The sequence below is a fragment of the Cnephaeus nilssonii genome (genome assembly GCF_951640355.1).
Source record: "Cnephaeus nilssonii genome assembly, chromosome: 20".
NCBI lineage: Eukaryota > Metazoa > Chordata > Mammalia > Chiroptera > Vespertilionidae > Cnephaeus > Cnephaeus nilssonii.
Genome location: NC_137091.1, coordinates 48,021,227 through 48,047,731, shown reverse-complemented (window position 1 = coordinate 48,047,731; position 26,505 = coordinate 48,021,227). Strand labels below are relative to the sequence as shown.

The window sequence follows — 26,505 nt, the reverse complement described above, 5'->3', positions numbered from 1 at the left end:
TGGGGGCGTGGCCGGCCTGCAAACCACCACAGGCCCCTCGCCCAGGCCGCCCCATGCCCCAAGGGAACCCCCACCCTGATCCGGGACACCCTGCAGGGCAAACCAGCCGGCCCCCACCCGTGCACTGGGCATCAATCTATCCCAGGGGTCCTCAAACTTTTTAAACAGGGGGCCAGTTCACTGTCCCTCAGACCGTTGGAGGGCCGGACTATAGTTTAAAAAAAACTATGAACAAATTCCTATGCACACTGCACATATCTTATTTTGAAGTTAAAAAAACAAAACGGCAAAAACACCTGCATGTGGCCCGCGGGCCGTAGTTTGAGGACGCCTGATCTATACTAATAAAAGGGTAATATGCTAATTAGACTGGGAGACCTTCCAGGAGACCTTCCGACATTCTTCTGGACAAAGCCATTGTGGTGGGGCCGAGGTAGAAGCGGTTAGGGGCCAAGAGGGGAGGGCAGTTGTGGGTGATCAGGCCAGGATGGGACCGCAGTTATGGGTAATCAGGCTGGTGGGGGGCGGGGCCGTTGGGGGTAAGGAGACCAGCAGGGGGGCCAGTTGGGAGCGAGTAGGCTGTCAGTGGGGATCAATTGGAGGTGATCAGGACAGTGGGGGGGGGGGCAGTTTGGAGTGAGCATGCCAGCAGGGGGGCATTTGGGGGCGACCAGGCCAGTGGGGAGGTCAAGTGGGGGCAAGCAGGCCAGTGGGGGGACAATTGGGGGTGAGCAGGCTGGCACAGGGGACAGTTAGGGGTGAACAGGCTGGCAGGGGGGCATTTGGGGGCGAGCAGGCTGGCGGCGGGGGGCAGTTGGGGGCAAGCAGGCCGGCAGGCAGATTGGTTAGGGACAATCAGACAGGCAGGCAGGCGGCAGGTGAGCCGTTAGGAGCCAACAGTCCCGTATTGTGAGAGGAATGTCCGACAGCCTGTTTAGGCCCGATCCCTGTAAACCGGCAGTAGGACATCCTTGGAGGGGTCCCAGATTGGAGAGGGTGCAGACCGGGCTGAGGAACACACACACACACACCCCTCGTGCACGAATTTCATGCACCGGGCCACTAGTCTATACTAATAAAAGGATAATATGCTAATTAGACCGGACATCTTTCAGACATACATCCGGATGTTCTTCCGGACAAAGACAGGGTGGTGGGGGCTGAGGTAGAGGCCGTTAGGGGTGATCAGGCCAGCAGTGGAGGGCACTTAGGAGCAACCAGACTGGCAGGGGAGGGCAGTTAGGGGCGGTCAGGCAGTTAGGAGTGATCAGGCCGGCAGACAGACTTGCTTAGGGGTGATCAGACAGGCAGGCACAGGCGGTTAGGGGTGATCAGGCAGGCAGAGAGGTTAGGGCATCAGGCAGGCAGGCAGAGTGGTTAGGGGCGATCAGGCAGGCAGGCAGGTGAGTGGCTAGGAGCCAGCAGTCCCAGATTGCAAGAGGGGCCCTGGATTGGAGAGGGTGCAGGCCAGGCTGAGGGACCCCTCCCATGCATGAATTTTGTGCACCGGGCCTCTAGTTATATAGATGCATATAATTAATTTCTCCTAACATAGTATATAAAATTAACCAACAAAGTTAGCTGTATTCCAGTACATTAAAGAAGTTAATACAAAATAACAAATTAAGTATGCGCTTACATGAATAACAGCATAATTGAAAATGAAATATTAACAGTTTACTTCCTAAGAAGGTGCATGATTTGTATGCTGTCAAGCATAAAATACTGCTGGCTGCCCTCCTCAGTGAGCTCAGTGGTTACAGCATGGGGCCACCCACCAAATGGTTGCAGGTTGGATCCCAACCCCATTTGGGACGTGTGAGAAAGCCAAACAATGTGTCTCTCTCACCATCGATATTTCTCTCTCTCTCTTTCAATCCACCCCCTTTCTCCTTCCCACTCTCTCTAAAACAAAATGGGAAAAATATAATCTGATGAGAATTAAGAAAATAAAACATATATATATTTATATATACACAAACATATACACATTGCTGGCTATAATTAAAGAAGAAATCAGTAAGTTGAAAAACACATTCCATGATCCTACTGTGAAATGCTAACAGTATCAGCTGTCATTAGTACCCAAAGTGACCTAAACCTTCAAAGCAATCCCTATCAAAGTCCCAGTGACACTTTTGGGGGAAACAGAAAAGCTCTTTCTAAAATTAATGTCAATATCACAGGACTCCATGTAACCAAGTCAATCGTGAAAAGAATGTATGAAATTAAAGGCTTTAGGCTTCCTGATTTTAAAACATACTTCAAAGCTTCTGTTATCAAAAAAATTAATACGGCCCTAGCCTGTTTAGTTCAGTGGATAGAGCGCAGGCCTGTGAAAGGAAAGGTACTGGATTCCATTCCTCTCAAGAACACAGGCCTTGATCCTAAGTAGGGAATATGTAGGAGGCACTATCAATGATTCTCTCTCATTATTGATATTTCTAACTATTTCCCCCTTTCCCTTCCTTTCTGAAATAAAATCCTATATAATAAAGAGGGAATATGCAAATCGACCATCATCTCGCCACAAAGATGGTGGCGCCCACAGCAGAGGCTGAGTTCCTGTAAGGAGCCTTAACGAGCAATCAGCAGGGACCTGAGGCTGTGCCACCCTACCCCCGTGGGAGTTGACAGGGGACCTCAGGCCACGCCCCTCCCTGGTGCCAGGCCGGGGGACCTCAGGCCGCTTCCCCCGCCTGGCGGGCTTGACAGGGGACCTCAGGCCATGCCCCCGGCCCTGGCAACGGGTCAGGGGATCTGAGGCCGTGGCCCCCACCCCGGCACCAGGCTGGGGGACCTGAGGGCGTGCCCCATGCCCAGTGGGGCGTGATGGGGGACCTCAGGCCATGCCCCCGTATGTACCTTGGTTATGGGCACATCCTCAATAGGGAGCATGCAGCAGGCAGCTGAATTGATGTTTCTCTCTCATCCATGTTTCTAACTCTCTATCCCTCTCCCTTCCTCTCCGTAAAAAATCAATAAAGTATATATTTTTTTAAAAAAGAACACACAATAGGTAAAGACAGATTCCTCACCAACGAGTGTGACAAAAATGGAACTAATACATGCAAAAAAAATAAAACTAGACCCCGTTCATAGGCCATGAACCAAAATGAACTCTGCATGGATTAACAACTAAAATAAAAGACCTGAAAACACTAGAAGAAAGCCAAGTCAATGAACTTTACCATCACTCTTAAAAATACTGGTTTGACCCTAACCGGTTTGGCTCAGTGGATAGAGCGTCGGCCTGCAGACTGAAGGGTCCCAGTTTCGATTCCGGTCAAGGGCATGTACCTTGGTTGCGGGCACATCCCCAGTAGGGAGTGTGCAGAAGGCAGCTGATTGATGTTTCTCTCTCATCAATGTTTCTAACTCTCTATCCCTCTCCCTTCTTCTCTGTAAAAAATCAATAAAATATATTTTTAAAAATTAAAAAATAAAAGTATAAATACTGGTTTGGATATATCTTCCTAGGCCTAACAAAGAAGCCAAAAAATAAAGAAATGAGACTACATAAGAGTAAGTTTGGCATACCAAAAGAAACCACAAAATAACAAGAACAAAAGTCCAGCAATGTTACAGCCACAAAAGCTAAAGAGCCAAAATATATAAAGAACTCTAACAACTTTACACCAAAAGTCAATAGGATTGAAAAATGGGCAGAGGACCTGAATAGACATTTCCCAAACAGGACATAAAGATGCTCAATAGACATATTAAATTATGTCCAACTCATTCATTATCAGAGAAATGCAAATGGACACCACCATGAAATACCACCAAACACCTAACAGGGTAGCCATAATCCATAACTAAAAAAACGAAAAGTATCACAAATGAAGTGGAGAAATGAGAACATTCATGCACTGTCAGCAGGATTATAAACACATTGGTACAGCCACTAACAATACACGAATGGAGGATTTTCCAATATTTATAAACAAGTACCAGGTAACACCGCAATTCCATTTCTGGGGATTTATATAGAGAACACAAATTCACAAAGATATACCCACACATATATCCACTACAGCACTATTGCAAATAGTGAAGATATCGGACTGGAAAAAAAAGGACTATTTTTATAATGATGCTGTTCCATCTATATATATAAAAGCCTAAGTGACTGTTATGACGGGTCGACAGCTCGACCGGTCGCTATGATGCACACTGACCACCAGGGAGCAGAAGCTGAACGCATTTAGTGTGCTTCCACAGCCATCCTTCCACAGCCGGCAAACCTCTCATAATTCCTCCCCAGAGCCAGTTGGCCCTGATTGGGACTGGGCAATACAGCGATGGCCAGCCAGGCCGAGGGACCACACCCTTGCATGAATTTGTGCACCAGGCCCCTAGTTTAAAATAAATTAAAAGACTTCATTTGATTTTATATGTAAGAAGACAAAATTTATTTATTTTTATTTATTTTTTAAATATATTTTATTGATATTTTACAGAGAGGAAGGGAGAGGAATAGAGAGCTCGAAACATCAATGAGAGAGAAACATCAATCAGCTGCCTCTTGCACGCCTCCTACTGGGGATGTGCCCGCAACCGAGGTACATGCCCTTGACTGGAATCGAACCTGGGACCTTTCAGTCCACAGGCTGACGCTCTATCCACTAAGCCAAACCAGTTAGGGCTAAGGAGACAAAATTTATATCTCACCTCATCTCCTTCAAGTTACAACTCACGCCGAAACCGGTTTGGCTCAGTGGATAGAGTGTCAGCCTGCGGACTGAAAGGTCCCAGGTTCGATTCCGGTCAAGGGCATGTACCTTGGTTGCAGGCACATCCCCAGTAGGGGGTGTGCAGGAGGCAGCTGATCGATGTTTCTCTCTCATCGATGTTTCTAACTCTATCTCTCTCCTTTCCTCTCTGTAAAAAAGTCAGTAAAATATATATATTTTTAAAAAATAAATAAAAAAGATATGACTCACTATGTGTTTATTCCAGAAATTACACAATAGCTGCAAATATAACTTCCATGTTATTAAATATAAAACTACATTAATATCATACATTTCACATTTTTGAAAGGCAAATACATAACCAAGTTTGTATTTCAATCCATTATATTAAAATGGAAACTCCCAATGTATAAACTCAAACATTAAAGAAAAAAGAAGAACAATAAATATGGCATTCTCAGCAGACAAAAAAACAAGAAGCCACAGGATGAGAAAATATATTTGTAAAAGTCAAGAGGCCCAGCTGGCATGGCTCAGCATTTGATCATCCACCTATGAACCAGGAAGTCACAGTTGGATTTCTGGTCAGGGCACAATACCAAGTTGCGTGCTCGATCCCAAATAGGGGGTGTGCAGGAAGCAGCTGATCAGTGATTCTCTCTGATCATTGATGTTTCTATTCCCCCACTCCCTTTCTCTATGACATCAATAAATATATATATTAATAAAAAAAAGTTGCCCTATCCGGTTTGGCTCAGTGGATAGAGCATTGGCCTGTGGACGAAAAGGTCCCAGGTTAGATTCCGGTCAAGGGCATGTACCTTGGTTTTGGGCACATCCCCAGTAGGGGGTGTGCAAGAGCCAGCTGATCCATGTTTCTCTCTCATTGATGTTTCTAACTATCCGTCTCCCTATCTCTCTGTAAAACATTAATAAAAATTTTTTTAAAAAGTCAACATGTACAGGACAATTATGCAAAACACAGAAAGAAGCCTTCAAACTCAACATGGACAAAAGAACCAACATGAAAAGGGCCAAACACCTTAACGCACAGCACTACAAAATACATACACATAGAAAATCAGTGTGACGAGATTCTGCACATCTTAATGTCACTAAGGAAATGCACATTAGAACAATGAGAAGGAATAAAGAGCACAAGCAAGCAACACTTAACCATCATTGAACAGGTCAGAATCCAGAACACTGACCCCACCAAATGCCTTTGTGATGTGGAGCAACTGGAACTCCAATCACTGCTGCTGAAAATGCCAAGGGCTACAGCCCCTTGGGGAGACGGTCTGGAGGTTTTTGTAAAACTAAATATACACTTGCCATGGAATCAGAAATTGGGCTCCTTACTCTTAAACCAAAGAGTTAAGCCTTTTATCTACACAAAAACCTACAAGGGAGCTATTTATTCATAATTTTAAAAATTGGAAGCAATGCCGAGGTTCGTCAACAAGTGAATGGATAAATACAATGAAGTACATACAATGAAGTCTTATTCACTATTACTATTAAGAAATAATACATCAAGCCATGACAAAACATGATAGAAACCTAGATACATAGAACTAGTGAAAGAATCCAATCTGCCTGCACAGGTAGCCCAGTTGCTTAGAGGATTGTACCGATATAATAAAGTTGTAGGTTTCATCTCTGGGCAGGGCACATACAAATAAATCAATTAATGCCCAGCTGAAGTTTCTCTCTCTCTCCAAATCTCCCTTCCTGAATTCAACAAAATCTTAAAAAATAAAAGAAATACAGTGTGAATTTTGACAGAAGCTATCCTATTTCAAATCCAATTTGTCCTCTGGCCAGAAGACATGGCAGAATATTAAAATATTTTTCAAAATGATTTTCGAAATTTTATTTTCTGTTAGTACCTTAATTAGTGTAGACAACATGTAAAGTGTACAAACATTGAGCTCCTAATTCACATCACAAAGCCTTTCTTTTCTACACCAAAGAATCCCCAATTCATTTTTTTTTAAAATATATATTTTATTGATTTTTTTTTTACAGAGAGGAAGGGAGAGGGATAGAGAGTTAGAAACATCAATGAGAGAGAAACATCAATCAGCTGCCTTCTGCACAAATCCCAATAGGGATGTGCCTGCAACCAAGGTACATGCTCCTTACCGGAATCGAACCTGGGACCCTTGAGTCCGCAGGCCGATGCTCTATCCACTGAGCCAAACCAGATAGGGCCCAAATTTGTTCCTCGAGAACAAAAATGTACCATAGAAAGCAGAAGCCCCTTAGAGATGTCATAATAATAAAGGAAATAAAATCGTGGGGGTGGAGTAGGAACTCGGGAAGGAAGTCAACCTCACCCACGGAGACCAGGTTGCTATAGTTCTCCAACATCACATCCAGGTACAAGTTCCGCTGAGCTGGGTCCAGGCATTCCCACTCCTCCTGAGAGAAATCTATGGCCACATCCCTGAAAGTCAACGGTCCCTGAAAGAAAAGACACAGTTACCAAGAGGTCACCAGAGGAGTTCACAATGTCACCCAACATGGAAACAGTGTTAGGAGAAGAGGTTTGGGCCTAGGGGAGTACCCTGAATTATCCAATAAGATCACTTTGTCCCAGTCACATTCTCTGATGTGTTTTCTGACACTGACACATGAAGATGACACATGTACACAAACCCACAGTACAGATTTTCCTTTACAAGAAAATAAACTTTAAAATTAAAGCATAGCCCTAGCTGGTTTGGCTCAGTGGATAGAGTGTAGGCCTGCACACTGAAGAGTTGCAGGTTCAGTTCCTGTCAAGGGCACATGCCTGGGTTGCATGCTCCATCCCCAATAGGGGGTGTATAGGAGGCAGCCGATCAATGATTCTCTCAGTGCTTGTTTGCATTGTTCAGGGTCAGTGGTGTATATTTCTCAGCTGTAAATGTGATGCTGGGTTGCAAGTATTATCAACTTCTTCTCAAGTGTAAAGCAAACCACGACCAAATGAACTTCTTAAAGTCACAGACTCTGATCCCGGTTCTCAGATGGGGCCTGTGTTTCCACATGTGTAACAAGCTCACTTTTTACTTCTTATGTCAATGTTTCCGCATCAGGTGCCATACTTCTGAATACACAGAAAAAGGAAAACATTCATATGGAACTTTGAACTAAAAGGGTCGTTAATGGAATTTACAGTTCTCATAGAACAGGACTCATATGAACCATAATCCTGGTGGAAAATTTACCATGAGTAATCTTAGAATAAGATTATTCTGCTGGTCCAGCTGGTGTGTCCCAGTGATTGAGTGCTGCCCCATGAACCAAGAGGTCAGATTCGATTCCCGGTCTGGGCACACGACCAGGTTGTGGGCTCAATGCCAGCGTGGGGTGTGCAGGAGACAGCCGATCAATGTTTCATCACTCATGTTTCTATCTCTCTCTACCTCTCTCTTCCTGTCTGAAATCCATAAAAATGTACTTAAAAAAAAATAGCTGAACTCATGTTAACCATTTAGGCCAGGCGTCCTCAAACTACAGCCCGCGGGCCACATGCGGGTGTTTTTGCCATTTTGTTTTTTTACTTCAAAATAAGATATGTGCAGTGTGCATAGAAATTTGTTCATAGTTTTTTTTTTAAACTATAGTCTGGCCCGCCAACGGTCTGAGGGACAGTGAACTGGCCCCCTGTTTAAAAAGTTTGAGGACCCCTGGTTTAGGCATAGAGACAGGGAAATATAGATACTGCTTTCACTGACAATCGTAAGAAAAAAAAATAAGGATAGGAAAACAACCTAGAAAGGCAAGAACATCAGAAGTAGAGAAATATGGAGGAGAGGAAGGAGCCCAGAGACATGAAGGGGAGCTGAGAGGAAGAGGGGTCCTGCTGAACCCAAGTGGAGGCAACAAAGGGGCAGGCACTTCAGATACACTGGTTCAGAGCAGAATTGGGGGGAGCGAGTGGAGGGACAGAAAGGGGGATTTAGGGATGAGGGAGCAGAGGGAGAAGCAGCACTGAGTCAGCCAGCTGTGGGGAGCAGGACAGACTGTAACAAGGGCAGCAGAGGGGACACATCTTTTACCTGAGAAGCAGCCATTTAGTTCTGGTCCTGTCGGGGTCGGGGTTGTTTCCTCAGGTGACAATATGTTGAGGAGTCACAGAATGTGCCTTCAAAGGTGACCACACAGCCTGTTCATCAGCTCGCCTCACACTCACAGTCAGATGAATCTGGAAATGGGGAAAGACCACCCCCTCCTGTCCGTGGTCACAGGAGAGAGTCAGGAACAATGAGCTCCCACATGGAGACCACACTGTGAGGGGTTTTATTCTGTCTTCATGTGTCTGTCCTTCCAAAGACTTCCACAAACTCCTACAGCAGTGAGAACATGTACTCTCGGCTGTGTCCCCAAACCCAACAGAATACCCCTTAGCTCCTCTTAATATGTCTGCCCTGGGGCCCATGACAGGGCATCTTTAACCAGTTCCCTCCTGGGGCCTGCATGGGTCTCCCAGAGCTGTTTTCAGTAGCCCTGGGCACAGACATCAGACCCAGCCCACCTGAGACCTCTGGGTAGTGGGAGGGGGTGAAGCAGGAAATTGTACACCTGCAGGTTTCCCAGGCAGTTGCTTCCTCCTTTCCCAGGAAATCAGAGAGAATAGATCTTTATGCTAAAGCCTTTGGTTAAAATTACGTATTGAAATATGCTCATCAAATGACCTCACCATGAATAGAGGGGCCCTGTGGAAACTAAGTTCCAGTTCAATCCAGTTCATCCTTCAGTATTTTCAGAGAATGAACAAGAGGGACTTAGGGGAACAGCTCCTTTGTGGCTCACAGACACTAAATCAACAGATCACATGAAGGGAAGAGGTGCTGAACATTGGACCAACTCACACACCTAGCTTTGGATGGTTGAGATCATTGACATCCTGCCCTATCCCATCTCACTCAATGGAGAGAGTGTAGGCCAGCAGAGTGAAGGGTCTCAGGTTCAATTCTGGTCAAGGGCACATGCATGGGTTTTAGGCTTGATTCCAGGTAGGAGGCATGCAGGAGGCAGGTAATCAGTGATTCTCTCTCATCATTAAGGTTTCAATCTCTCTCTCCCTCCCCATTCCTCTCTCTGAAGTCAATAAAAATATATGTTTAAAAAACCATTGACATCCTTAACAAGTGCACACTGAGATCCCCTCATAGTACTTAGTGCCAATGGCTGTCCCCAGGTGTGATAGACAGTAGGAGGATGCAGAGCTCAGAATCTGAACTAGATACAATATATTTAAAAACCAAAAACAATTAGGGTTGTTTCTTTTTAATGTAATGATTTCCAGGTTTAAAGCTTTAAAAAGGTGGAGACCACATTATACTAAGAAAAGAATGATAAGAGGTGAGTGTGAGGTGTCACCAATGCTGATTTCAGAAGTTAATGACCATTTACATGAATTAAGTATCAGAGATAGAAAAGTCAAATTCATGGATCTAAAAAAATGATTGATGCTTCTAATATTTCTTGATAAAGCATCACGTGGGGGCAGATTCAGTCATCTCTTGTCCCAAGTCACCACCTCCTTCTTGCCATCTCCTGAAATGACAAGGGGCCTATTAGGAACATACCAATCTCTCCCTGTGTGTGAATGAAGGTTGCAAATGGAAGCAAATAATTATACAATTTGCAAGCCTTATGAACTGGAGATTTGTAATTCTCATTCAAATCTGTTTCAATAATTAAGTTGTTAAATTAACCATGTAAAGACATAATCCTATAGATATATCAAACTTAACCATCCACACCCCATCAGCTCACCACTCGCCCAGATCAGGGTCCCCTCCTCCCACTGCCATGTATTTCTGTCCATGGATCTGTCTCTGTCTCCCTGTTCCCTTTCTCTCCTCTGTGGTCCTTTCCTGTGTCCCCCCCTCCCCTGCTCTTTCTCCCCTTTTCTCTGTCTGTCCCTACACCTGGACCATGAACCTCCTGAAACCTATTTCCCTTCCGGTGCTCTTTCTCCTGGTCTCTGATCGCTCCATCTCCACACACGTCCGCGTCTGTCCCTCCCCACGCCCGTGTCCCCGCTGCTGCCCGGTACAGTCTGTGCTGCTCCCCACAGCTGGGGACTCCGCGCTGCTCCCCCTCTGCTCCCGCCTCCCTAAGCCCCCCTTTCCGTCCCTGCACTCGCTCCCCAACTCTTCTCCTCTGAACCAGTGTCTCCGTCTGACCTGCCTCCTCCTGTGCGGCCCCCACTTCTGCTCACCAGGACCCTCTCCCTCTCGGCTCCCCTCCTCTCTCTGGGCTCCCCTCCCCCTATTTCCCCACTTCCCTCCTCCTCAGGCTGCTTTCCCGAGTTCCCCCCTCACTCCCACCATCGCCGTCCAGTCCTCCCACACCCCTATGGGCCCTCTCTGTGGACCCCTCACCGCCCTTCCTCCTCCCACGTGTCTGTCTCTCTCTCTCCCCCTCCTGACCCCCCAGCCCGGGTCCCCGCCCCCCGCAGTCACCGCCCCCACAAAGCCCTCCCTGCGGGCAGGTCACCTCTTCTGGGGACACCGCGTTCTTCCCCCTGAGCCCCTCCCCATGGACACTGTGCTCCCCGGGCACTCAGACCCCTTATTAATGGGGGACCCTAGGAAGGCGGGGTGCAGCCCCCCAGGGCGGGAGCCATCCGGGGTCTTTGGGCGGAAAGCGCCGGGCGGGGGAGGGGCGCAAAGGGCGGGAACCCCCTGACCCAGACTCCCAGCCCCGCGGGGGGACCGGCGGCCCCGGGGATGGTTTTCGGCAGGAAAACCACGCGGCAGGCGGGGCCCACAGCCACAGGCGGAGAGACCGCGGGCCGGGCCTCAGTTTCCCCCAAAGGAACGCGGCGCCTCCACTGCGCAGCCGCCCGGGACCGGACTCACCGCTGTGAGAGGCTCCGGGGCGGGGACCTCACCACGGACTTCAGCGCCCGCAGCGCCCTCAGCCTTCCCTGCGGGGAGGGGGACGGAGAGCAGCGGCTTTAAAGCACAGACACCTCCTCAGGGAACCGCCACCTTCCCCCCCACAGCCGCTTCCGCGTCTGCCAGGAACTGCGCATGCGCCTCCCTGCGGGATGGGCGGGGCCAGCGCCTGAGCTGAGCGACTCCGCGGTGGGGGCGGGGCCTGTGCGGGGACAGAGGGCGGGAGGGCGGGGCAGGAGCGAGGGGGCAGCCCCGGTTCCCTCACCTCCTCCCACAGGGACAGCCCCTCCTGGGGGAGTTCCCCCGTCATTGTTGGGGTTTGGCTGGTGACGCGGCTGTGACAGGATTCACCAGGGAGAGAAGAGACAGGAGCAGAGAGGGCGGGTATTTTACTTCTTTAAAGGGAGGAAAGGGCCAGGTGCCCTCTGATGGCACAAGGCTCCCCAGATGGAGGGGCTGTTCTTTTATTGGGGTGCTAGCGAGTAAATGGCAGCTGTGGCAAAGCATAAAGAGGGGAGGAGGCATCTGGAATTCACACAGAAGTTTCCAGATCCCAGAGGCGGTGCTGAGAGCTACTGGCGGGCCTGCCCTTCAGCTGCACATGTCCCAGGAGGTGTCTTTCCAGGATCTTCACAGCCGGTAACACATTCTCACAGGGAAGTTACAGAGAATTCAAAAGGCGGGCAGACTGGGTTTGAAACCAGAAATTTTCTGCCTCTGACTTGCCTGGATCCTTAAACCCTCAGTGAGGAGGGGGAGGGGAAGGGCAGCCTGCTCTCTCAGCCCCTCCCTGTCCCCCCATCTGAATGGAGAGGCAGCTTGAGTTAGGGAAGCCGGTGGATGGGGTGTCAGAGACAGACCCAGATGTCCATTCATGGTTAGGCACCTGATGAGATAAGGTTCCATCCAACACAGTGGAAAAGAGATTTTAATTTATGTATTTTTCAAAGCATAAAATTTTCTAGTTGTAAGTTGTGGTCTTTGTGTTCTGGGAATGCATTTTTAAATTAATTTTTTTTTTTACTTTAGTAGTCCCTATAACCTAGTTAATGGGACATTGATATTAATGTAGAATGTCTCCTGTTAGTATTCCTTATAATTGGGAAGCAGTACAATTTTAAAATCAACAATATTTAAAAGAGTTATCAGAAGAATAACTATTGTCAGTTTACTTATTCCCATCACCATTTTTGTTTATTTTTATTATTTTCCAGTATTCTCATGAATATAGGTATTTATTCGAGTTTTATAAATATTTACTTTAAAGATATTACTTGTTTAGAAACCTGTAATTTAAAGTATGTCAGAGCAGAGGATTGTGTTTAACTTATCTAAGTATTTAATTGCTTTAGGCCAATAAAATATCACCTCTTAGTATTGCCACCCGAAGCCAGATAACACAGCATATATAATAAACTGATGAACACATAAAGACAATCCATTCTACAAAGATGGTGAAAGACTTACACACTGAAAATGACACAACAATGCTAAAGAAAGCAGATACAAATAAACTGAAAGACATTCCTTAATATGTCCAAGTGTCTACACAATAGATTACTTATCGAAATTCCAAGACAGTTTTGGCTGTAATTTAAGCAAAGGAGATTCAGGAGAGTCGAAATTCTTCAAATGTAGGAAAGTTGGAAAATTCACTTTCTTACAATGAAAAACATTTTACAAAGCAAGTAACCAAGTGGGTGTGATCCTGGATTAACACAGATCCACACACCAATGGAACGGAGGAGAATGCCCTGACAGAAACCCTGATGGAGCCTCACCTGCATCAAACAGGAGCCTTCTCTGTGGCAGAGGATACAATCCACAGGGGGAAATGCAACCTCCAGAAATGATGTTTAAAGTGATCTACCATCCTGGCCGGTTTGGCTCGGTGGATGAAGTATGGACCTGTGGACTAAAGAGTCCTGGGTTTGATTACTGGTCAGGGGACATGCCTGTGTTGTGGTCTCGGTCCCCAGTGGGGGTGGGGGTGGAGTGTAGAAAGCAGCCGATCAATGGTTCTCTCTCATCATTGATGTTTCTATCTCTCTCCCTCTCTCGTCCTCTATGAAATCAATGAAAAAATATATTTTTAAAAAGTGATCTACAACATTCAGACTTTTCTGTTTATTTGCTCATTAAAATTTAAAGGAAAAGAAACACCCTCCGGCAGTGATGTCTGCTTGTCACCATTCCTCTCCATTCCCAATGGTGAAGTTTGGAAGTCAGTGACTCAAACATTTAGAATCAAATATATATTATGAAAGCACTCAGAAAGATTTCCACGTGTGTTGTAAAATAACAGTTGAAAAGGATTATGGCCCTGACCGGTTTGGCTCAGTGGATAGAGCGTCGGCCTGCGGACTGAGGGGTCCCAGGTTTGATTCTGGTTGGGGGCATGTACCTTGGTTGCAGGTATATCCCCAGTGGGGTGTGTGCAGGAGGCAGCTGATCGATGTTTCTCTCTCATCAATTTTTCTAACTCTCTGTCCTTCTCCCTTCCTCTCTGTAAAAAATCAATAAAATATATTTTAAAAAAAGAAAGAAAGAAAAGGATTATGTCAGGAGCTAATTTGTCCCCACCTTCCACCCAGGCTATGCAGGCAGATTTTAATAGTGAGGCTGATGCAACTCTGTGGGAACTGGGATCTCAGTGAGGGGCAGGAGGTGGGGAGGGGCTTAACCCAGGAACATGACTGCAATTGGAATTCATGTAAGCACTTTCATTAAACAAAGAGTTGCAGTGGTCTGTGTGAGGATGAAGAACTAGAAGGTGAAACCACAACTCTCCCTGGGTAGATGGGCAATTTCATACTCACACCAGCAGCCTTTCCTGCTCCCTTCCTCATTCCCCAGGGAGACCAAGACTCAACATGGCTGATTTCCAGAGTCTTTCAGAGGGACACGACCTGGAATATGAGACTTGGATGACTAAGATGTGATCATTTAGGACAACAGCATTGCTTAAAAATAAACCTTTTAAAGAACATTGTTATAAACTGCATTACTTGGACAAATGTTGTGTCCAACACTTGAATTAAATTTCCTTAAATACTGTTTTTTTCACTACACACTTGTTACCATTTCATGTAACACCTATTCCAAAATTAAACACATCAAAAATAAACATTTCTGACTTAACTCAGAAACAGACATATCCAAATCAAACTTTAAGAATATGTACAGACAGGTTGTTCTACCTCCTTTTATAAGGACTCCACTTCTATCAGATTAAGACCCCACTCTTGTGACCTTATATTATCTTAATGACCTCCCTAAACTCCCTATCTCCAAAAACAGACATATTGGGGGTTAGGGCTTCAAAATATCCATTTTGATATCAAAATATCAGTTTTTAACAGCATCTCAAGTTAATTATCTGTTATGTTAAACCACCCAAAACGGATTCTCTTAATGCAACAATATTCGATATTTCTTATGAGTCTCTGGGTTGCCCAGGTGGTTCTTCTGCTTCATGTGCTATGGGCAAAAGGTTTGTCATCTTTTTCCCTAGATCAAAACATGATTTCCTAAAGCTGGTGATCTGGATCCAGCATCTAGAAGGGTTCAGGAATCCGGAGAAGTGCTGTGAATAAATTATATAATAGTCCAGAGATGAAATATAATTTTGGAAGGCATTTTGAGGAGTCAGAGGAGCTTGGCTGAAGAAACCAAGTTCTCTTTGTCTCAGGACCCCTTGCTTTTTATTAACAAAAATTGTCCTAAGGCAAAGTAGATATACACTTCAAAAGCCAACACAGAATCCAATGTTGGATTGGATAATTTGCCTACAGCTGTTCAGGTATTTGGCCAGCAGGAGGCAATAACATGTAGATTAAGATGCCCTCAGCTGTCTAGTAGCAAGCAATCACTCATGCACCCCTTTCAGGATTGGGGAAACGCCCTCAGCCATCTCCAGATGGTTCAGCCCTGCTGACATGCTAGAATTGGCTTACAGCAATTTCCAAAAAAAAACAAAAACAAATTTTCCCGTTCTTCCAGACTTCCACCCTATTTCCTTTGCTTGCAGCGTCCACTAACAGTCTCCTTCCAGCCTCTATGCACCAGCTAGTCCCAAGGCCATGTCACATGCGTTAGGTTTTTATTACTGAGCACCTCAATCTCAGGAACTTTCTCTTACAACTAGTCTTTGTTGTGGAACAAAACATCCCAAAGTTTAGTGGCTTAGATCAACCAAAATTCATCATTGCAAGTAATTCCGGGGTGGCTGAGCCCTTCTCTGCTGCTTTCACTGAGGCTCATACACGCAGGTGCCTCCAGCTGGCAGGGCAGCTGTCTAAGGCCGCAGGGAACTGGGAAATACCTTGCTTTGAAGATATTTTTAAAGTTTTTTTTTTTAAAAAAAACTGAATTTAGAGAGGAAGGCAGAGATGTAGAGAAACATCCATGTGCAAGAAAATCATCCATTGGTTGCTTCCAAAAAGCACCCTCAGGGACTCTGGAATCACACCCCCAATCCAGCATTTGCAGGCCCAGGAATCATACCTGCAACCTGTTGGTGGAGGGCACTACACGCAGACAAATGAGCCAAAGGGGACAGGGTGTGAAGTACCTTTGAGATAAACGTCCTTACATCGTGATATGTGTATGCCAGTCATATCTCATAAAATGTAAGTTCAAATTTATTATATGTGCCTTCGAAGAGAATCTACAGCTCAGCACGTGTGGCTCAGTGGTTAGAGTGTTGTCCCTACAACCAGAAGGTCATAGATTTGATTCCCAATCAGGTCTGGTACCTGGGTGGAAGGTTTGGTCTCCAGCCTGCCCTGTGTACATGAGAGGTAACCAATTGATGTATCTCTCTCATGTCAATGTTTCTCTCTCTTTACCCACTATCCCTCCTATTCATCCCTCCTATTCTAAGATCAATGGAAATAATATCATTGGATAAGGATTTTAAAGAAAGAGAAACTACATTTTTAAAAATATGGGGGTCAGGCTGAAACCGACTCTTACACGCCCTGAGGGGTCCCGAATCGTGAGAGGATGCAGGCCAGACCGAGGGACCCCACTGGTGCACAATCGGGGCCCGGGAGGGACAGTGGCAGTGCTAAAAGGAGTGTCCGCCCCATCGTGCAATGTCCCGATCAGCTGGACCCAAGCACCAAGCTAACCTACCGGTCAGAGCATCTGCCCCGCCCCTCGTGCCTGGTCAGTGCATGTCATAGTGACCAAACGAACGGTTGGACACTTAGCATATATAGGATTATAACCTATTTGGCTGGCCCCTGACTCCTGAATCCATTTCTTGTTTTCTTTTCTATTTCTGAGGGATCTGTCATGTATGGATAACAAACCTGCCAAATATATACACTGAAGACACTGGGACATATTTTTACCTCAAAAATCATTAATTCTGACCCTAGGCTGTGTGTCCCAGAGGATACATGCACTAAGAGTCCTGGCTTTGATTCCAGTAAAGGGGATGTATCTTCCTTGCAGGGTGCATCCCTGGCCCGTGCAGGAGGTTCCAATCTATGTGTCTCTCCCACAAAGACATTTCTCTCTGTTCCCGTTCCTTTCACTCTATCAATGGATCCCCCCTGACAGGTTTGGCTCAGGGGATAGAATATCGGCATGCAGAATGAAGGCTCCCAGGTTTGATTCGGTCAAGGGCACATCCCCAGTAGGGAGTGTGCAGAAAGCAGCTGAATCGATGTTTCTCTCTCATCAATGTTTCTTTTTTAAAAAATATATTTTATTGATTTTTTACAGAGAGGAAGGGAGAGAGATAGCTAGAAACATCAATGAGAAACATCGACCAGCCGCCTCCTGCACACTCCCCACTGGGGATGTGCCCGCAACCAAGGCACATGCCCTTGACCGGAATCAAACCCGGGACCCTTCAGTCCGCAGGCCGACGCTCTATCCACTGAGCCAAACCGGTTTCGGCTGTCATCAATGTTTCTAATTCTCTATCCCTTCCTTCTCCCTTTCTCTCTGTAAAAAAATCAATAAAATATATTCTTTAAAAAAATCAATGGAGCACTAGCCATTTTGGCTCATTGGATAGAGCGTCAGCCTGAGGACTCAAGGGTCCCAGGTTCGATTCCGGTCAGGGGCATGTACCTTGGTTGCAGACACATACCCAGTGAGGAGTGTGCAGGAGGCGGCTGATCGATATTTCTCTCTCATCGATGTTTCTAACCCTCTATCCCGCTCCCTTCCTCTCTGTAAAAAATCAATAAAATATATATATATATTTTAAAAATCAATGGAAAAATAGCCTCAGATGAGGATTCACAACACAAAGATTCATTAATTTTATCCTGGCCAAGGCGTAACTCTACTGGTTGGAACATCATCACAACGTGCTAGGATTACGGGTTCGAGCCCAGATTGGGGCACATCCAGGGGTCAAAAATAAACAAGAAAAGAATAATTAATTGTGCAACATTTTGTATAGTGGCACATTCTCTGTAATGTAAACCTAAAAAGAAATAAAACCATTGACCAATATCAAATAATTACATCTCCCTTTATACCCACAATAATTTTTAAACAGTATGTGTTAGTGAACATCTAATACGAAGTATTTTTCATTGAAAAAGATTCCATCTGTAGACAAACAGCAGGCCATTCTCTGCGTAGTGAGTAGACATGAGTGGGAGTAAGCTGAGTCCTGGGAGCTTGTTACTTCTTTATTATTTTGTCCAACAGAAATGTATTTTCCAAACTTTCAATCTATCTCAGCATAAGCATTTAATTACTGAAAATAATAAAACATGCCAGATGGCGTGGCTCAGCGTGACTGCTCAAACCAGAAGTCGAGGTTCCCTTCCTGGTCAGGGCACATGCCCCGGTTGAGGGCTCCATCCCAGTGTGAGATATGCAGGAGGCAGGGGATCCATGATTCTCTCTCACCATTGATGTTTCTATGTCTCTCTCTCTCTCCCCCTTCCTCTCTGCAATGAATAAAATATTTTTTAAAAATTAAAAAGAAAATGATAAATCTTATTAAAATATTAGGATAAAAATACTTTAAAATTTTAAAAACTCATATTATTTCTCAGAAAACCAGGAGGCCCTGTATTGGAAACAAGCTTTCAGAAATGTCTGTGGACAATACAGATGCGATCAGGTTGAGGCAAAATCCACCAGTACAATCTCCAGAATTTCCACAGGAAACAGAATAATGAATATTAGGTTATTTCAAGTTGACAATTATTTTGGGTTTAAATGATGCCACTAAAAACTTGAAAGCTAGATTTCCTGTTTCCTTTTATAGTCACATAAGGAAATGAACATCCTTACCACACGTCTCTGCATGAAACAGTAACATGAAACTCAGCCACAGGCTTTGGTGAGGTGATCACTCTGAGAAGGGGTGTCTATTCACACATGGACTAGAGCCTGCCAGTAGGCTCTGGACTACCAGTTAGCTTGGTCAGTAAGGACTGGTTAGGGGCCCCATCAGGATGGATGCTCTGGCAGCTCTATACAAACCAGGAAATAAGAGACTACATATGAAGCGATGTATTAATGTGCACAAATGTGCAGGAACCTATGGAAAAACACACAAGACTGATAGAAGAAACACCTTTGCCTGATTTTGTTAATGCATCTGAGGTTACAGTATAGAATTAGTGTGTTTCTGACTCAAAAGTATTACTAACTGGTAACAAAATGGAAAGTTCAGAGATAGAAATAAGGCTAAAAGAGGGGTTTAAATGACATAATTAGTGTTAAAATGTATCATGAATGTGATTTTTGAACAGTAACCATTTATTATTCTCTGCCTGTCCTTCTCACAAAAAAACTTGCTGATCAGCTGCTGTGGACAGCAAACTGTGGCTCCCAAGCCACATGCGGCTCTTTGGCCCCTTGAGTTTTTAGCAAAGGCCAGCTTGGGAGTACCCTAATTAAGTTATAACAATGTAGCTACCTATATAGTTTAAGTTTAAAAACTTTGGCTCTCAAAAGAAATTTCAATCGTACTATTGATATTTGGCTCTGTTGACTGAGTTTGCCGACCACTGAGATAGGGACTGTCATTGAGCAGGTGACTGCAATAAAAATGGTTATAATTTATCCAAGACATAGAAGCCATATGTGAGCTAAATGTAAGAAGTTTGAGATAAAAGCATAGGGTTAAATCTTCATAACTTGGGATTTTACAAAAGTTTGAGATATGACACCAACACAAAAACAGAGAAAGGTTAAATAAATTACTCATCATCAAAATGTATAATCTGCCGAAACCGGTTTGGCTCAGTGGATAGAGCGTCGGTCTGCGGACTGAAAGGTCCCGGGTTCGATTCCGGTCAAGGGGATGTACATGGGTTGCGGGCACAGCCCCGGTGGGGGGTGTGCAGGAGGCAGCTGGTCGATGTTTCTCTCTCATCGATGTTTCTAGCTCTCTATCCCTCTCCCTTCCTCTCTGTAAAAAATCAATAAAATATATTTTTTTTTAAAAAAAGTATAATCTATGCATTCAGACAGTAGCACATCAGGGAAAATAGTCTATCAGAAGGGAAAAAGTGATTTCAAGTCACACATCTTGAAGCATTTAGTATCCCTATTTTCCCAAGTCCTACAAATCAACAACCAAAATACAAAGATCCGAGGGGGAAAAGATCAATCTCTGCCTTCACGTCCACCAGTATTTGCGTTATTTACTCAGGTCCCCCTACTTTGCATCCATAAGTGTTTAAAGGGTTTTTATCCTATTGATAAGTTGATCCCTTTATCATTAGGAAGTATCTATTATTATGACCTCTCTTTCAAAGTGTATATTTTTTTCTGACATTAGTATTGCCTCCCCAGCATTTTAAAATTTTCATTTCCATGAAATCACTTTTTATCCACCAAGGGTAGATTTTTTCCCCCCCTTTATTGGATTTCCAAATTTCAGAAAGAGACTGTAAAGCCATCAATTAAATCACATAAAAGAGAGGCATCTTTTCTACTGAGGTTCCCAGCAGGCCTGCTCTGACCTGCTCCAGCTCCTTCCAACTTTCTGGGCATTGAAACACCCTGTATGTGCTGCCTTCACTCAAAGTCAGTGCTCCCACAGGGGTCAGCTAACTCTGAGCACGGTTATCCCATACCTATTACATGTACACCGTCCAGGATTAGAGCTCTCATTATAGCAACCTTCTCTGCAGAGGAGTTTCTTTGGGGCCCAAAGGTAAAGATGAAATAACTTTTTTCCAACCCTTTACTTTCATTCTGTGTTTTTCATCTGAAGTGGGTGTCATGTAGACAGCATATGTAAAGGTCTTCTTTCCTTTTACATTGAGCTACCCTGTGGCTTCTGGTTGAAGCAGCTAACCTATTTATATTGCGAATGAATACTGATAGGTATATAGTTATTGGCATTTTTAAAATTAACTAGTACAGTCATTGTAGGGAAGTTTTACTTCCCATTCACATCAATGGATAGGTATCCCAGACAAATCAATAAGGAAAAAGTGGTCTTAAATGACACAGTAGAAAAGATGAATTTTATATGTTTACAGCTGTGATTATCAACTGGAGTGTAACACAGGCAAACTGGTGTGCTGCAAGACTTTTTAGAACAAGCCACCCCTGGGTGTTTAGTCAATAGAACAAAGTACATAACCAGTAGACTGTCGAATAAAATAAGTGACAAGAGCTAACATGGTAATAGATGTGTGGTACGCATGAATCAAAAACAGATTTTTTTGTAAGATTGGCAAAATATATATTTCAGTGTAGCACTGAATTTCAGTAATTAGTTCATGTCTGCCACGAGAAAAAAAAATTGAAATCTCTGATTTAGAACTTTTCACCGCAAAGCAGAATATACATTCTGGAAAAAAATGAAGACAGAATGCCCTCTAACCCAAGGGACAGTGTCTGCTTCATCTATTTTTCTAATGGCCATGTGAAAAAAAATAAAAAGACCATATGTGTATTTTGTATCAATATATCTCCTCAACATTCCTCACTACAGTATCAGAAAACGCAACTATTGTCTACATGTGATTGAATTATTTGAATGATCTGGATCCCATAGTATGTCCTTTAACAGAACAAATTTACAAAGCCCCTGGTCCAGATGAGTCCTACTCACAAAATATCAAGATATAACTCCAACCAGTTTGGCTCAGTGGATAGAGCATTGGCCTGCAGACTCAAGGGTCCCAGGTTCGATTCAGGTTAAGGGCATGTACCTTGTTTGTGGGCACATCCCCAGTGGGGGGTGTGCAGGAGGCAGCTGATTGATGTTTCTCTCTCATTGATGTTTCTAACTCTCTCTCCCTCTCTGTAAAAAATCAATAAAATATATTTTAAAAAATCAAGATATACATAAGAGTGTTCCATGGGTATGTCAGAAAGTAGAGTAAAAGAATATTGAACATCTTGTTTCTGTAATGAATTTGTCAGTCCTCTGGGTGGGCACATGCATAGGAACTGATGTTTACCATTTTGTACAAATACAGCACTGGATACTGGAGAAGTAATAAATGTGGGGCTTTCATTTCAATATGTGCTATCTTGCTGTCCCTGGAACTTACAGTCATGGCTTGGTAAACACTCCAGGGACAGCTAATGCCAAAGGACATACCTCTGGTCAGGTATACAAAATAACTTTGCATCCAAAATAAAAGGTTTCAACTGCAAAGCTGCCATGATCTCTGGGGTTCCCACAGTGGTTCTCAACCTTTCTAATGCTGCGACCCTTTAATATAGTTCCTCATGTTATGGTGACCCTCAACCACAAAATTATTTTCGTTACTACTTCATAACTGTAATTTTGCTACTGTTACGAATCGTAATGTAAATATCTGTGTTTCCCGATAGTCTTAGATGACCCTGCCAGTGGTTCTCAACCTGTGGGCCGCGACCCACAGGTTGAGAACCGCTGCTGTAGAGCCTAAAACCATCAGAAAACACAGATATTTACATTACGATTAGTAACAATAGCAAAATTACAGTTATGAAGTAGCAACGAAAATAATTTTATGGTTGGAGGTCACTACAGCATGAGGAACTGTATTAAAGGATCATAGCATTAGAAAGGTTGAGAACCACTGCTCTAGAAAGAATGACCAATATTGGGCTACATTCAGAAAAGTGATAATAAAACTTGTTTAACATGGGCTAATCCCACCCCAATAAACAAGTTATTGATGTAACACTGAGAAATTCTTTTTTAAAAAATATATTTTATTGATTTTTTACGGAGAGGAAGGGAGAGGGAGAGTTAGAAACATCAATGAGAGAGAAACATCAATCAGCTTTCTCCTGCACACCCCCTACTGGGGATGTGCCTACAACCAAGGTACATGCCCTTGACCAGAATCGAACCTGGGACCCCTAAGTCCGCAGGCCGACGCTCTATCCACTGAGCCAAACCAGTTAGGGTAACACTGAGAAATTCTTAAGGTTTCTAATGAAAACGAAGAAAAATCATTCTAATTAAAAGTACACAGATGCCAATTTGTGGAATTCCAAAAATTCATATTCATATTAAAAAGTATAAAAAAGACAACTATAGGTGTCCGCATGACAACACGAGTGGTGGGCTACCTACTTCATGAAATAAAGCAAAATATTCCCCAAATTCTACTGTCAGTCATTGCTTTATTAAAACTCCAAAAAACTGAGTAGAAGCTACATGGGCTTGAGGGGCTGATGTGGGACAGGAAGAGCTTTAAATGCTGTGGCCATAGCAGTGCAAAAAGAATGGTAGCCTAGAAGACAAAGTGAAAAAACAGAGAGGAACAAGAAATAGGAAATGAAAAAAATAGAATTAATTTTTCTGCGTTCAGCCTGGCAAAGGTATCCTCTCTCCAAATGCAGAGTTCCTGCCGATTCTGCGTCCTGGGTACAACAATTTCACAGGTATTGCAATATTCCTCTTAATTATGGAAAACCTATTACACATACAGCACTGTCCTGAGTGTACTTCCATTCACCTAAACATCAAAACCACAAATGGACATGCACTCACAGTTTTCATCAGAACAAACTGGCACAGAATAGGAAGTAACTTTGATGATATCCTTTATAAAACTCAAGAACTATTTTAAAGTTTCATTCAATAGTGTAATTCTCTAATAGAAAAAAATGTGCACCTTACAATGTATCCAACATTCCATGGAAAAATGTGCATAAGTGAAGTCCATATAACATACAACAGCTCACAGATCTTTAAGGCAGAAACAACCCCATGGTTTCACTCATACAGCAGGAATAACACATAGCAGCATCAAGTGATATGGGAACAGAATCATATAATATTTCCTTCTAGAAATACCTCAAATGATTTCAACATAAAATAGGTAACACTGTAAGAAATTGTACATATGGAAACAATTCTCTTGATATATTTAACCTTTTGCACTCGGATGTCGAGATTAAAATTACTCTTTAAATGTATCATTAATTTGAAATATAAAAAAGTCCAAATAAATAAGTTTGTATGAAAAGAAACTCCAGTTTTTTATTCTACTGCCGCGCTTTGTAAAATCTGGGGTATTTAAAAAATTAAATCCCGAGTAGAATAAAGGAATCGAGAAAAAAGCGAGTGCAAAGGGTTAAGTATACAAATATTACCTAACTACATTTAAAGTTTGGAGTACACTGTGTAATAAACATTCTGATTTAGAACAATACCTAAAAGGCATTTTGGCTATCTATCTAGTGTGAATTCAGTGATGCTTTAAAATTTGTAATCAATTACATACTTGCGTCAAGGTTTTACTTTAAAGTCACTTTAAGGCATAAATTCTTTGGACTTTTGTAAACTATATTTTGAACAAAAGTCCTCTCTCCTATATCATGAATGTAGAATTTCTACCCAATTACAATCCCTAACATTGTCTGAGGTTGTAGGACCAACTATAGAATTTCCCACGTTCAATTTTAAGGTTTCCCACTACAATGAATTCCAATGTGAGGAATAAGCTGCAAATGATTAAAGACTTCAAGACAGTGTTTACATTTGTATTGTTTCTCTCCAGTATGAATTCTGATGTCGGGTAAGGTTTGCATACTGAGTAAGCTTTGTCACATTCTTGAGCTGTGTGTATGACTCTTGCACACACTCTACATTTGTAAGGACTCTCTTTAGTATGAAGTTTCTCAGATACAGTTAAAGGATTTTCTACATTTTTTCACATTCATAAGACTTCCTGCCAGTATGAAATCTGTGATGTTCAGTAAGTTCTCATAGTTGGTAAAGGACTTATGACACTCCTCACATCTGTAAGTCTTCTCTCGAGTATGAACTCTGTTGTGCAGTAAGGCGGGAACACTGATGAAAGGCTGTTATATTTTTTACATTTACAAGTCTTCTCTCCAGAATAAACTCTCTGATGCTTAGTAAGGCCTGAGGAGCTGCCAAAGGATTTGACACATTCTCTATACTTACCTGGTATATGGTTTCTCTCAAGTGTGAACTCTCTCATGATTAATAAGGGATGAGGACTGGCTAAAGGCTTTGCCACATTCTCTACATTCATATGGCTTCTCTCCAGTATGAACTTTCTGATGACATGTAAGGGATGAGGACTGGCTAAAGGCTTTGCCACATTCTGTACATTTATAAGGTTTCTCTCCAGTGTGAACTCTCTGGTGATAAGTAAGGAATGATAGAACACGGAAGGCTTTGCCACATTCTGTACATTTATAAGGCTTCTCTCCAGTGTGAATTCTCTGATGACAAGTAAGGGATGAGGACTGGCTAAAGGCTTTGCCACATTCTCTACATTTATAAGGCTTTTCTCCAGTGTGAACTCTCTGATGACAAATAAGGGATGAGGACTGCCTAAAGTCTTTGCCACATTCACTACATTTAAAAGGCTTCTCACCAGTATGAACTCTCTGATGATTACTAAGGTGGGAGGACTGGCTGAAAGTTTTGCCACATTCTCCACATTTGTATGGTTTCTCTCCAGTATGAATACGGTTATGTGTAGTAAGATATCTATGGCTGATGAATGCTTTTCCACATTCTCTACATTTATGAGGCTTCTCTCCAGTGTAAATTCTCTGATGTGCAGTAAGGTTTGAGGACCTGCCAAAGATTTTGCCACTTTCTCTATATTTATAAGGTTCCTCTCCAGTGTGAATTCTCTGATGAAGAATAAGGGTTGAAGGTCGGCAAAAGGCTTTCTCACATTCTCTACATTTATATGGCTTCTCTCCTGTATGAACTCTCTGATGTCGATTAAGGGTTGCGGACTCACTGAACGCTTTACCACATTCAGTACATTTATAAGGCTTCTCTCCAGTATGAATATTCTTATGACGATTAAGGGAGGAGTAATGACTAAAGGCTTTGCCACATTCTCTACATTTGTAAGGTTTCTCTCCAGTGTGAATTATCTGATGAAGAATAAGGGTTGAGGGCCGGCTAAAGGCTTTGCCACATTCTAAGCATTTATAAGGCTTCTCTCCGGAATGAATTCTCTGATGAATAGTAAGGGATGAGGAATCACTGAAAGCTTTGCCACATTCTCTACATTTATAAGGTTTCTCTCCAGTGTGAATTCTCTGATGAATAATAAGACTTGAGGGCTGTCTAAAGTCTTTACCACATTCTTTACATTTGTAAGGTTTTTCTCCAGTATGAATTCTCTGATGATGAATAAGGGTTGAGTGTCGGCTAAAGTCTTTGTCACATTCTCTACATTTATAAGGCTTCTCTCCAGTATGAATTCTCTGATGATTAGTAAGGGATGAGCAATCGCTGAATGCTTTGCCACATTCTGTACATTTGTAAGGCTTCTCTCCAGTATGAATAATCTGATGACGATTAAGGGAGGAGGGCTGGCTAAAGTATTTGCTACATTCTCTACATTTGTAAGGTTTCTCTCCGGTGTGAATTCTCTGATGAAGAATAAGTTTTGAGGGTCGGCTAAAGGCTTTGCCACATTCTGAACATTTATAAGACTTTTCCTCCCTAT

At 43.4% G+C, this 26,505-nt stretch overlaps 2 protein-coding genes across 14 annotated transcripts in view; both read right to left on the bottom strand.

Annotated features, from left to right (window-relative positions):
• Positions 1 to 26,505, bottom strand: part of LOC307092384 (uncharacterized protein) — a 129,569-nt gene that overhangs the window by 48,206 nt on the left and 54,858 nt on the right. Inside the window, exon 1 of one of the 9 annotated variants that reach the window (XM_079759679.1) lies at positions 8,937 to 9,215. The exons of the other annotated variants lie outside the window; for them this stretch is intronic. The gene's annotated coding sequence lies outside the window, so the exon portion shown is untranslated. Of the gene's footprint in view, positions 1 to 8,936; positions 9,216 to 26,505 lie in introns of those variants that run through there. 9 annotated transcript variants of the gene reach the window in all.
• Positions 1 to 26,505, bottom strand: part of LOC307092390 (uncharacterized protein) — a 40,144-nt gene that overhangs the window by 7,223 nt on the left and 6,416 nt on the right. The window contains exons 1-4 of one of the 5 annotated variants that reach the window (XM_079759694.1): positions 11,564 to 11,696; positions 9,226 to 10,250; positions 8,750 to 8,922; positions 7,040 to 7,166 (exon numbers count right to left, since the gene is read on the bottom strand). In XM_079759694.1, coding sequence (XP_079615820.1) covers positions 7,040 to 7,166; positions 8,750 to 8,764 — 142 coding nt within the window. In that variant the 5' untranslated portion in view covers positions 8,765 to 8,922; positions 9,226 to 10,250; positions 11,564 to 11,696. Of the gene's footprint in view, positions 1 to 7,039; positions 7,167 to 8,749; positions 8,923 to 9,225; positions 10,251 to 11,563; positions 11,704 to 26,505 lie in introns of those variants that run through there. The other 4 variants (XM_079759693.1, XM_079759695.1, XM_079759696.1 and 1 more) reach the window with 4 other exon arrangements.